Source organism: Schistocerca piceifrons, chromosome 5 (genome assembly GCF_021461385.2).
Source record: "Schistocerca piceifrons isolate TAMUIC-IGC-003096 chromosome 5, iqSchPice1.1, whole genome shotgun sequence".
Taxonomy (NCBI): domain Eukaryota; kingdom Metazoa; phylum Arthropoda; class Insecta; order Orthoptera; family Acrididae; genus Schistocerca; species Schistocerca piceifrons.
In genome coordinates, this window is record NC_060142.1 from 440,343,907 (window position 1) to 440,357,552 (window position 13,646).

At 39.4% G+C, this 13,646-nt stretch overlaps 1 protein-coding gene across 1 annotated transcript in view; it reads right to left on the reverse strand.

Moving 5' to 3' along the window:
- Window positions 1–13,646, reverse strand: part of LOC124798416 (murinoglobulin-1-like) — a 288,271-nt gene that overhangs the window by 176,328 nt on the left and 98,297 nt on the right. Inside the window, exon 12 of the mRNA XM_047261813.1 lies at window positions 890–1,121. Within this exon, the coding sequence (XP_047117769.1) occupies window positions 890–1,121 (232 nt within the window). The remainder of the gene's footprint in view (window positions 1–889; window positions 1,122–13,646) is intronic.

Genomic DNA, 13,646 nt, shown 5'->3' on the forward strand with positions numbered 1-13,646 from the left:
TGGTAGTTTTGTTTCATATAAGATGACCAAAACAATTACAACTCCATGGGCTGCACTCAGTGGTTTCAAAGTTGCATGCGGTCCGTGGACTTTGGGTTGTCAACCATTGATTGAACCCAAGATATGGATTTCTGCCTATTCACAGAGGAGTATTCATATTACACACATTGCCCTTTCTGTTATAATAATGTAACTTTTGAATTGATGTGAACACTAAGATTTAAGAGTGTTGCACACATCCCTCAAAGTCTCAGATAAGGTGTAGCCAGTTATCAGTATTTTCTGATTGTGTGTGCCTGCATATCACTTTTAATCAATGAATTTCCACTATAGTCAACATAATTGTCTTGAGAGATTCAGCAACTGTTTAGGTAATTAACATATTTCCAATTATTTTTTCATCTCAGTTGCACATTTTCAATTTGGTTACATGTTTCAGTCACTTTGGATCATCTTCAGATCTAAGTAGTTGCATCAGCAACCCATCTCGTCTACCCAGGAACACACATTACAGTTCTCTGATATGTGGTACTGAACAGACAATACAGGTTGCTGACACAACTACTTAGATCTGAAGATGATCAAGAGTGACCAAAACATGTAATCTAGTTAAAAATGTGCAACTGAGATGGAACAATAAATGAGAATTATCTCAATGCATTTCGATTTGCATTTGTTATGACATAAAACCCTCTGCAGGCATCTTATAAGGTCCTCCATCTTCTAAGCAAATAAATAGGTTTACTCTTCAATAACAGACACCAATAACTATGCTAAGTAACACACATCAGTCACATAAATAATAAAAACATTAATTTATAGTTACCTTTTTACTGAGTAAACAACATTCTACAATTTATGAGAGCATATAAAACATCTTTTTACCTACTCTTCGAACAATATTCCCAATCATCATGTTGCCTTGGTATGCTAGAGCCATCAATATGGAACTTTGAAAGCTCTCTAAATATTCTATCAGTGTTTAGAGAATCAGACGAGGCAATGAAACTCGTTCGTTTATCTACAGCTGAAAGTGCACACAGTGATCTCGGAGCTGCATGCACTGTAAGAATGGCATCTGCTCCTGGCAGCTGCTGACTTTGAGAAAATACTGAATGAACCTGAAACAATATTTTAATAGAATTATAGAGCATCTGTACAAGCATGTTGCCTAGTCTTTTGCACTTGGCAAGAAGCTAGCAGTTATTGTAAGATCTCTGTGCCAAACTTAAGAACTCACTATTGAGTGTTGATAGTTTAAAGGATAGGATATTCACTAATACAGTCTATTGTAAATTATTACCAAGAACTTAAGAGTTCAGTTTTAATCTGAAAATTTAATCCAAGCTGTTCATGGGAGACTTGTATTTCTCGTCAAGTGAATGGGTAGGAGCATGTTTATGTTAATTTTAGCATTCCAAACTTGGAACCAAGGATAAAAATATTATGTTGCTGACATGGAAATGTTAACCAGATACAATTTTCAATCAATGTATTGATTGTTCTGAAAGCAATAGTCATGTCCTGATACACTAATTACTGATTATCATTTGTAGCAGCAACAGTTCTTACTGTCTGCTATTGTCAATCATTCCAATATAGAGTCAGAGCTTCACAGGTTAATTTCTCTTGGTAAGTATGAAAATATAGCATTCTCAATTATTAAAAGTTATTGGTTTCATGTGGTACATGTTTTCCCAGGACACTAAAATCATTTTCATTGTGTATAATACAGTGGCAATAAGCTTACATAATGAAAAAGGAAGGAAGCCCGTGTTTCTTAACAGGAAGCTCATTAAATATGGATCATAAGCTCGGACTGGACAATGGATGGGAAACAAAATCAACTGTGGCTGATTCATAGATACCATCCTAGCATAAAACAAGTGTTTCAGAAAAATAAACAGAAAACTTAAATCTGGATGATCAGGCACATTTTTGAACCAGTGTTCTGTATAGAGTCCAGTGTGCTAATGATGCCCTACATTGCTCAGACACCAACTTAACAGATAAAATGCAGCAAAGACACAGTCAGGCACCCTCCACCCTCTGCTGCAACTCCCCCTTTTGCAAAAATGTATGTGGAATGGTGTACTAATTTTGTGAAGTAATGGCTATCTTTCTTCATTTTGTAATACATCAAACATTGCCTCACTGTGGGCTAATCCTCTTGGCTTCAGGACACCAGACCTGGTTTTCAGGATCCAGTGGAAAGGGCCTTTGTCCAGCCTGAAGATAGTGGGTTGGTCTTTCTGTAATCCAAATGGCTCATTATCAGGGCCTGATAGTCTAGCTTAAAAGCTGGTCTGGCTTAAGGCCTACTAGTCTGACTTAAGGGCTGGTCAAAGCCTGCTAAGTCTGGTTCAAGGGCTGGCTAAAAGCCCTTTGACTGGAAGGACTGGTCAAAGCCCTGCTAAGTCTAGCTCAAGTGCTGGCCAAAGCCTGCTAATTGTGGCTGAAAGGGCCAGGCTGCGCATAGTCTGGCTGGAAAGAATGGTCAAAGCACAGTTAAGTCTGGCTCAAGGACTGGCCAAAGCCTTCTACATCTGTCTCAAGGGCTGGCAAGAGCCTTCTAAGTCTGGTTGAAAGGCTGGCCAGAGTCTGGTCTGTCTGAAAGTCTGGCCAAGGCCTAATAGTCTAGGTTAAGGGGTTAAGGGCTGGTCAGGGCCTAGTAGTCCGGCTTAAGGGCTGGTAAGACACTACTAGTGAGATCTGAGGGCTTATCACTTTCTCATGATGGTTGGTATTCTACAGCATCTGTTGCAAATTAATTTGTGAGGATTCCTGGCAGAAAAGCTGGCTCCTTCCACAGGAGAATGATTAACAAGCATGGGAGACATTCATTGGAAATTCATGAATTCTCTTCAAGAGGCTGATTAACTGAAAAGCCTGAATGATGAAATGTTTCTGAGTATTTCAATGAGACAACTGGCAGCCCTCCTGGGTGTAGAAGGAAAGTCTTATGCCCTCCTGAGCAGAGGTCATCTTTGATAGTATCTTAACATTTCTAAAGTTGGGACCTGGTGACTGTTCATGATCCACAAAATTATTTTTTCAATACAGAAAGCCTACAAGAATTCACAAGTGCACTCTGTGCATGTGAGTAAAATTCGGGTTAGTCATTTTCTGGTTTTTCAGTTTAGTTAGTTTGTACATGCTTGCTAGGCAGAGGCTTCCTGACAACAGAGGTGTGTAGCCATTAGCTAGAAGAAGGTAGTGTTTAATAACAGAGGTTCAGTGGGCAAGTTTTGATTGAAGCCAATAAATTTACTTACTTCTGTGGAAACGTTGAGTGTTGTGCTTTTGAGCAAATGTTTATCTATTCTTTCTATAGATAACCTGTTTTTTATTTGTGGAGATCATCAACATAATTTGTTAAAAACCAGCTGTATGCAGTGTGCTGACTCTTAGTGCGGAATGTTTTCCAGTATCACGTAGTGCTTGAATCTCAGTATTTTCCAGAAAGCAGTTAGGGCCTATAGGGAATTAATTATTTATTGTAGACACATGAAAAATGTAATTTTCTTGCAGGCCAAAGCAAGACTTATTTAGATTTGTTTTAATACTGTAGCAGTACAGAGAATTAAACTAGGTCTGCCACTAAACCTTTCCCAGTAAATCTAGTATTTCAGGTAATTTGCCTTGTGTGCCACACACCTCTAAGCATGCACAGATTCACCTGCAGGCAATAATGACACTGCACAGTGCAATGGTCTCTCAGAGGAAGAGGTGAAGGAATGTTTCAATTTGTTTATGCATTTATGCAATGCTAATGGTCAAATTCTCAGCTCTGTAACTGAGAGGCACCATGTGCAAGGGCTACCTTTTAATATTTTACAAAAACAATAAAAAATACTCTTTTTTGGTACACATTGTTTTAACATTTCTCAGATATTTGACTGAAAAATTTGTACTTTTTCAAATGTTCAAACCAACTCCAAAATCTTTCCTCCAGTCTGATGGATGCACCTCAAAAACATGGTTTTGGAAGGAATCAACAGCTTCTTGTGTTGGCGAAGTCACTAGCAATAACATATCATATAGAACAGTTTTGATTGCTTAAAAACGTTTATTCACAAGTGGTAACCAGTTTTGATGAGATGTGAATCATCTTTGGACCACACTCTGTGGTTTAGAGTAAAACAGAATGGCGGGAAAATGTGACAAACGTTAAGTTAAACTTAAATTATCCAATATTACACCCTGTGATGACATTGGAGACAATGGCAGAGAGTGGGAACTGGGGATGCCACCCTCTTATGTTGACTACTAACTATGTGGTGGCGTCATGGAGTTAAATTGCAGAAGCCCCATTCCTTGCCTAGCACCCACAGTATCTGTAGCCAATAGAGTACAATGATGTGATACATGTCATATAGCATGAATTTATACCTTAATACTATGCTGGATGTCATCACAAGTTATATATAAGTAACGAGGAAGTGAGTTTAGTTTCAATGGTCAGAAATTGTAGTCATGTGTGTGTCAGTTGCATTTGTGTGAGCGTGCATGCGTATGTTGTCTATTTTCGATGAAGGCCTTGTTGTCCAAAATCTCACTTTCTGACAGCCTTTTTGTTTGCCTATCTGTGACTCAGTGTCTCTGCTATACAGTGAGTAGCAACTATCATTTTCATAAAATTGTTATATTTCATCCTGGATTTTCAATTGTTTGATTTAACAATTTGTATGTTATACAGTTAAAATTGTACATTATATAATGTTAAAAAATATAACTGAACAGCCAGTGGCATAAGTTAATATGTTACTAGAGTGCACTTCATGGGATTTGGAGTATGATCATAGTATGAAAGCTTTCACGACCGGATGACATATCTTCTGGTAAACACCCCTCTGAAGATGTCCAGCGCAGCTCTGGACGAAACGTTAGGAGCCGAAGAGTTTCATGGACCACGACCTTACATCCCGGAAGGTTTACCAGAAGATTTGGAGTATGCCTAGTGATGCAGATGCCTTATCAATAGCAATCAACGAAGCTACGCCACTGCCATACTGCATTCAGTTCAGCCACATATGTTCTTCACAATTGTGTTGCTTGTAAGTCATCCTCCAGTGCTGACTGAAATCATTTTATGTAGTGCCATGTACTGCAGAAAACCCATCTAATCAGTCCAGCATCACCAGTAACACAGCCACATCCACATTACAAAGTAACCAGTGGTGTGGTACAGCCTATCTTTGACATACACCAAATCCCAAAAAGGGCAGTCTAGTAACATGTTAACTGATACCACTGGCTGGTCAATTATACTTTTTAACATTATATTATGTGAAATTTTAACTATATGATATGTACAGAAAGTGGTTACTTACATATAACTAAATACTGAGATTATACTAAGATTTATATTCATGCTGTATGACATGTATTGCATACACTGTATCCTAGTGACTAAAGATGATATAGTGTGATAGGCAAGGGCTGGGCTTCTGCTACATATCTCCATGACACCAACACATAGTCAGCAGTCAACATCAGTATGGAGTATCCACAGTTCATGTGCCATTGCCAGATGTCTTCACTGGGTACGATATCATATAATGTATGTTTAACTTAATATTTATTACATTACAAGTTTCCCTCTACTCTGTTGTACCCTAAATTACAGAGTACGGTCTGAAGATGATCCACATCAGGTCAAAACTCGTCACCATTTACGAATAAAAGCTTTTTTAAGTTCTCGTTTTTTTGCGTGATTGGTGCTCAATGGAAGGTTATCAGCACCCAAAGTGTTTTTATGTAATCAAGACGGTTCTATATAATATTTTATCACTAGGTCATTACAACTGCTGCTGTTCCCAATATGTTTACAAAGATTATGAATAAAAATAACAGTCCATGAAATTTTTTGTTTGATGCAAGGGAATAAAAAGAATGTGCTAAGTGATCAATCAAGTGAGTATGAGCAATGAGAAATTAACTCAATGTTTTCCTTAGTCAAATAATAAGTTCTTTGATATACTGTGTGACAGTTGGTGTAAAATAGAATCTGCATTATGACAGAATAGTTTCTTTTGATATCAATCAAGTGATCACCTGAGCAAATATATTTCTACTGATGATTCCTTTTCATTTGTCTTTGCTGAAAGGAGAAAAAAAATAGTGATTAGTCTTATTGTCATGTTAGCAACCATAGTGGGTAGATGCAAGTCAGAAGTGCACTCATGTTCTGTACCTGATTTTGCTCAACATAGCGGAGACCTGAGACCAAATTGGGTGTTGTGTACATTATTTCAAGAGCACTATTATCAGTTCTATATTTCTTTACATTTATTCTGAAAGCAGAACCAAGGTTAGCAGTGCAGATTGCTGATTCGAAAGTATTGCAGATTTGAGATTGTGACAGAATGGGAGGAAAAAATTATATATATTTTACTGGAATTTCCTCACAGCTTAAAACATTGCCAGTACTGGAAAGTGTTGCAGCAAACCATTGCACAGGGCCTAGAAGCACCATGCAAGCTGCTGCCAGCCTCGAGCTGCTGTCTGGGTTCAGACTGCTCAGGCTTTTAACCGTGATCCAACTGTCACCACTGCTTCACTCTGTGTGGGGCCAGTGTTCAATGTCAGGCTACATTTGCAGAATATAGACATTTATTTGTCTGGGGTCTTTCAGATTGGACCCTGACCCCCATGACTACTGTTTGTGCCTGAAATCTCTGAGTGAGAAGCAGCAATACTATATTGACAAACTGATGAATGGCTCCCCGGCCCTCCAGTTGGAAAGGAGCTGACAACACTACTCAAATAAAGAATCATTCTCAGGTAAGAATAAGACAGATATACTGTTATTTTTAAAGCAGATACAAATAAAGTATACTGATTGAACAGTTTAATTGCACTGAGTTTTGTTGCAAAGAATGCCTACTTTCTAGAATCTGGCTACATGAAACAACCTGGCAGATATTTCTCAGAGAATTTAATAATGAGAATCACAGATAAATAAAAGCATCAGTTAATGAGGCAACTGACAGAGATGTCATCATGTAATGATACAACAGCAGTAGAACTTTTGCTGCAAAATGAGCAGCAGCAAGAAAGATCTCATCACTCTGTGTACTATTTCCCATACAAATTTAAATAATTGCAGTCAACATTTTTAGAAGTGTTGATGCTGAGTGATGTTTTTTTAAGAGGTTGAAGGTTTTCTTTAGGCTGCACCTTGAAATGCCAGTTACCTGTATGTCTCAGAGATACATCTCTTACAGGCCTCCTGAAGGCTCTGGCTGCTTATCCTAAGGATGTCCTATCAGCCTTCACACAATTTTCACATTTCACTGCTTATATCAAAGGGGAATGAACACAGTGCCTCAAACTCTGCAATTAAATCCCTGTGTTTGGATACCTCTAACATGCTTTGATGTGTCACTGATTGACATTTAGTATTAATGATTTCTGCATCTACATCTACATCCATACTCCACAAGCCACCTGACGGTGTGTGGCGGAGGGTACCCTGAGTACCTCTATCGGTTCTCCCTTCTATTCCAGTCTTGTATTGCTCGTGGAAAGAAGGATTGTCAGTATGCTTCTGTGTGGGCTCTAATCTCTCTGATTTTATCCTCATGGTCTCTTCGCGAGATATACATAGGAGGGAGCAATATACTGCTTGACTCTTCGGTGAAGGTATGTTCTCGAAACTTTAACAAAAGCCCGTACCGAGCTACTGAGCGTCTCTCCTGCAGAGTCTTCCACTGGAGTTTATCTATCATCTCTGTAATGCTTTCGCGATTACTAAATGATCCTGTAATGAAGCGTGCTGCTCTCCGTTGTATCTTCTCTATCTCTTCTATCAACCCTATCTGGTATGGATCCCACACTGCTGAGCAGTATTCAAGCAGTGGGTGAACAAGCGTACTGTAACCTACTTCCTTTGTTTTTGGATTGCGTTTCCTTAGGATTCTTCCAATGAATCTCAGTCTGGCATCTGCTTTACCGCCGATCAACTTTATATGATCATTACATTTTAAACCACTCCTAATGCGTACTCCCAGATAATTTATGGAATTAACTGCTTCCAGTTGCTGACCTGCTATTTTGTAGCTAAACGATAAGGGATCTATCTTTCTATGTATTCGCAGCACATTGCACTTGTCTACATTGAGATTCAATTGCCAATCCCTGCACCATGTGTCAATTCGCTGCAGATCCTCCTGCATTTCAGTACAATTTTCCATTGATACAACCTCTCGACACACCACAGCACCATTTGCAAAAAGCCTCAGTGAACTTCCGATGTCATCCACCAGGTCATTTATGTATATTGTGAATAGTAACGGTCCTATGACACTCCCCTGCGGCACACCTGAAATCACTCTTACTTCGGAAGACTTCTCTCCATTGAGAATGACATGCTGCGTTCTATTATCAAGGAACTCCTCAATCCAATCACACAATTGGTCTGATAGTCCATATGCTCTTACTTTGTTCATTAAACGACTGTGGGGAACTGTATCGAACGCCTTGCGGAAGTCAAGAAACACGGCATCTACCTGTGAACCCATGTCAATGGCCCTCTTGAGTCTCATGGACGAATAGCGCGAGCTGGGTTTCACACGACCGTCTTTTTCGAAACCCATGCTGATTCCTACAGAGTAGATTTCTAGTCTCCAGAAAAGTCATTATACTCGAACATAATACGTGTTCCAAAATTCTACAACTGATTGACGTTAGAGATATAGGTTTATAGTTCTGCACATCTGTTCGACGTCCCTTCTTGAAAACGGGGATGACCTGTGCCCTTTTCCAATCCTTTGGAATACTACGCTCTTCTAGAGACCTACAGTACACTGCTGCAAGAAGGGGGGCAAGTTCCTTTGCGTACTCTGTGTAAAATCGAACTGGAACCCCTTCAGGTCCAGCGGCCTTTCCTCTTTTGAGCGATTTTAATTGTTTCTCTATCCCTCTGTCATCTATTTCGATATCTACCATTTTACCATTTTGTCATCTGTGCGACAATCTAAAGAAGGAACTACAGGGGATTTCCTGCCAAGTCAGTGCATAGAACTTTACTTTCGAATTCATTGAACGCCTCTCGCATAGCCCTCCTCACACTACCTTTTGCTTTGCGTAATTTTTGTTTGTCTGCAAGGCTTTGGCTATGTTTATGTTTGCTGTGAAGTTCCCTTTGCTTCTGCAGCAGTTTTCTAACTCGGTTGTTGAACCACGGTGGCTCTTGTCCATCTCTTACGATCTTGCTTGGCACATACTCATCTAACGCATATTGTACGATGGTTTTGAACTTTGTCCACTGATCCTCAACACTATCTGTACTTGAGACAAAACTTTTGTGTTGAGCCATCAGGTACTCTGTAATCTGCTTTTTGTCACTTTTGCTAAACAGAAAAATCTTCCTACCTTTTTCCATATTTCTATTTACGGCTGAAGTCATCGATGCTGTAACCACTTTATGATCACTAATTCCCTGTTCTGCGTTAACTGTTTCAAATAGTTCGGGTCTGTTGGTCACCAGAAGGTCTAATATGTTATCGCCACGAGTCGGTTCTCTGTTTAACTGCTCAAGGTAGTTTTCAGATAAAGCACTTAAAAAAATTTCACTGGATTCTTTGTCCCTGCCACCCGTTATGAACGTTTGCGTCTCCCAGACTATATCCGGCAAATTAAAATCTCCACCCAGAACTATAACATGGTGGGGAAATCTACTCGAAATATTTTCCAAATTATCCTTCAGGTGCTCAGCCACAACAGCTGCTGAGCCAGCGGGCCTATAGAGACATCCAAATCATTTCACATTTCGGATCTCCGTCAATTTCCTTCGATACTATTGCACTTCTTATCGCTATAAACACACCTCCCCCTTCACTGTCCAGCCTGCCTCTGCGGTATACATTCTAATCTGAGTTTAGGATTTCATTACTGTTAACGTCTGGTTTCAGCCAACTTTCTATCCCAGATGGGCATTGTGACCGTTTTAGTGTTTTAGATAGTTTCTTGTCTGGAATTGGCTATTCTATGTGCTCTAAGAAAAAGCTTGTAACTGCCTTGACAGAATGCACTAGAACACTACCTAACAGAAGTTTAATGAATGAATAGAGGAAATAAGTGTGTGAACATTTCCCATTGTCTCTACAGGGTGTATAAGCAGACAAGTAAAAAAAATTCTCGGATTTCCTGATTAAAAATACATTTTCTCCCAGGTTAAAATACACTTTTTCCACGTTAAGTGACAGCATACTTACCCACAGAACTGTAAAAGTTATCAGTTGTTTGAATGGCTATGATTTTATACACTGGCGTAGAATTTCTTGGCGCTTTAGAAAACAAAATTCAGGGGGAAAAAACATGTTTTGGAAAGATCTTTAATGTGCAACAACATGCACACCACATATTTTCGTATTATGAAAGTATAAATGTGAATTCCAAGTAACACCGCTTGTTACTTTCCGAAACATTGAAATCGAGATTGTGATGCGCTTTTGTAAGCTAGTCACAGTTCATGTCATGTGATCTCGCCAGCCGATGACAGCAGATATTCAGATATAGGATACATGATGTAATCATCCAATAGCAACATCACTGTTAAGTAGCATGAACACATAAACAGGCAAAGTTATCAGTTTAATATACATAGTGTTGCTACAAGAAAAGCAAAGCTTTCACAAACAATATTCATCTTGAAGATTTGTGGGGACGGAGAACAACTGGCTCACCTCCAATGATATCGCTACCCTGCCACAGCGAGAACAACTGTATCTTTGTCATATCAGTTCTCTGTAGTGCGCGCTCTATGCTTCACACTTTGTGTATTCGCTGTGAGAATAAAAGTATTGATAGTAAGTGACAGCAGTGCGAGTGATTATTTATCGTTGTAAGTACCATGGCTGCTCTCCACTATCTATAGATTATTAAGCCGCAAGAGAAGCTAAGCTTTCACATATAATGTTGAGCTCTCACTTCACACTGACTTCACTAACCCTGCCACAATCACCAGTTTAGTTATATCCCACGTTTATTCTCCTGTGAGGCATTACTATATGTTCATACAATGTGTTTTCTGCACTACTCCAAGAACTGAACTTAAGCAGCTGTACAACTGGTCCTTAGTAGTGTAGCGATCTGGCCAAACTTTTCTGTCAAAATTTCATTTTCTTGGATACACTGAGAAGATAATACATAATCTTTCTTATCAGTTATTCTTGTTTGTCCTTTATTTCCACTCTGGTAGTCTGAATCTATGGATTTCACAAGTAATTATTACAAAGCTGATCATTCACAAGCCCAGGCAACCACATAACAAACAGCGATTGGCATTCATCTGATCGGATTTATTCCGCTCAGCTCGTATAGCCCTGATTGACATTTAGTATTAATGATTTCTGCATCTACATCTACATCCATACTCCACAAGCCACCTGACGGTGTGTGGCGGAGGGTTTATTTCCAGATGCAACCAGGATTCCCCTGGCAGAGACATCACACACACTATGCACACATTCAAAAATCAACTTATGATTCATTCAGAAATCAACTTCTAATGTGTTCAAAAAGCAACAGGGATGTGTTTCAAAATCATATGAATAATCAATAGACCAATGTGCGCTGGATGGTAGATGCTTTGTGAAACAAGGGTTTTTCCTCAAGAATATGAATTTGGCACCTCCTTCTGAAACTGCCACTCAGGGCAGATACCCTGGTTCCCCCCTCCTGACCCACAGACCTGGGACTGCTGCGCATGCATGAATTTGGCAGCTTGGCCATGCCAGTAAAATGTTTCTGGGTAGCATTTGGCTGCTTGCTGCTACTGCTTATACAGGGTGAAGAAAAATTTGCACACTTAGGCTTCACAGCATGACTCCCCACATGCCAGCAATAAAAAAATGTCTCTCACAAAATTGCGTCCAGCAACTACATCCAGCAGAAAAAGGACGTTAAAGAGTCGCAATCTGGCAACACTGTAACCATATGCGTGGCAATTACCTCTGTCAGTACATACCAGTTGTGCTGTACAGTTCATGCAGTGGATAGAGTTTTGGGTTAGCATGCCGGAGGTTGATGGTTCGATTGTGGGTTGAGGTATATGTTTTTTATAAATGCAGTCCAGGTGGTAGAGTATCTGGCATCTTAATCCTCAACAGCGATTGCAGCGGGTCTTCTAGAAAACATTTGCACTTACATACTACAGTTGGAAAAATGGGGGATTGGCCAGCTTTGAAAGAAGCCCTTTCCACTTTCTGAGCATGAATTTATTCGCACCACTTCATCTACCAATGCAAAACCTAGTTTTCTTTGTACCCTCTTCTAATGGTCGCATGGATTAGTACCAACTATTATTCTAGCCTCGTTCAGGTCCATTACATTTCGTTAGGGCTTTGTGTTACCAATAAGACTAGCAAAGTGCTTTGTGAATAATGTCCAAACTTGATTACTATTTGTATGTCTTATCACCATGGTCCAACTAATTATGCCTTTCAACATTGAGTCTAGTAACTGCATGCTGTTTAGTACGTATCTCAAGGCATTATTATTATTATTATTATTATTATTATTATTATTGTTGTTATTCTTCTGATGGGATTGTGGAAACATCACATCTATTACCATTAGGGAAACAGTGTAATTTGAAAATGAACATTTCACAATTAGTGGTGTTGGGATGAATCACACAGAGCACATGTTGCCTGAGCAGTTGACAGCACGAAGGTATCATGCATTCCTCTCAAACTATCTGCCTGATGTACTGGAAGATATTCCACTAAGTGTTCGGCAGAGGATATGATTCCAACATGATGGTGCACCTCCACACACTGTAATTAATGTGCGACAGTATTTGGACATAACATTTTCAGGGAAATGGCTTGGACATGAAGGTCCAGTTGTATGGCCACCGCATTCACCTGACATAAACCCCTGGATTTTTTTCCCGTGGGGACATCTGAAGGAGCACATCTACTCTACTCTGCTGATGAATGTTAAAGAATTAGTAGCACATGTTCATGCTACTCTTGTTACTGTGGATGCAGCTTTGTTGTGAAGGGTCCAGTGCTCTATGATCTGGCGGGTTGTGCAGTGTTTGGATGTACAGGGAGGTCACTTTGACCATCTGTTGTTCCAAAGACAACGTATTCTGTTATGAAGGTCATGCAGTCATTAATATGGACATTTTTATGAAATGTAGTATAAATGACAAGTACTGTGCAATCATCTTCAGCATCTTGAAACTGATATTGTTTTTGTAGTTATTCTGTCCTGTAATAGGTCGTTTGTTTCAACTGTCTATTTCCTATTTGTCTAGCCATATGTTTGTAATCTTCAGCATTACAAAATGCTGTAAATTTAGGATACATGTGACCTAAGAAACAGCATGAAATGTCAAAATGAACTTAGCAATTTAAAAAAAAAAATGCCACCCACCCAGGATCAAACCATCGACCTCCGGCATGCTAACCAAAAACTCTATCCACTGCACCAAACGTACAGCACAACCAAATTGTCCTGATAGAGAAAATTACCCCACATATGGTTACAGTGTTGCCAGATTGCCACTCTTTAACGTCCTTTTTCTGCCGGATGTACTCGCTGGACAAAATTTTGTAACAGATATTTTTTTGTAGCTGTAGCTGTATGGCTAACAGCCACATTTCTGTAGCCAGAAGTGGGACAAGGTA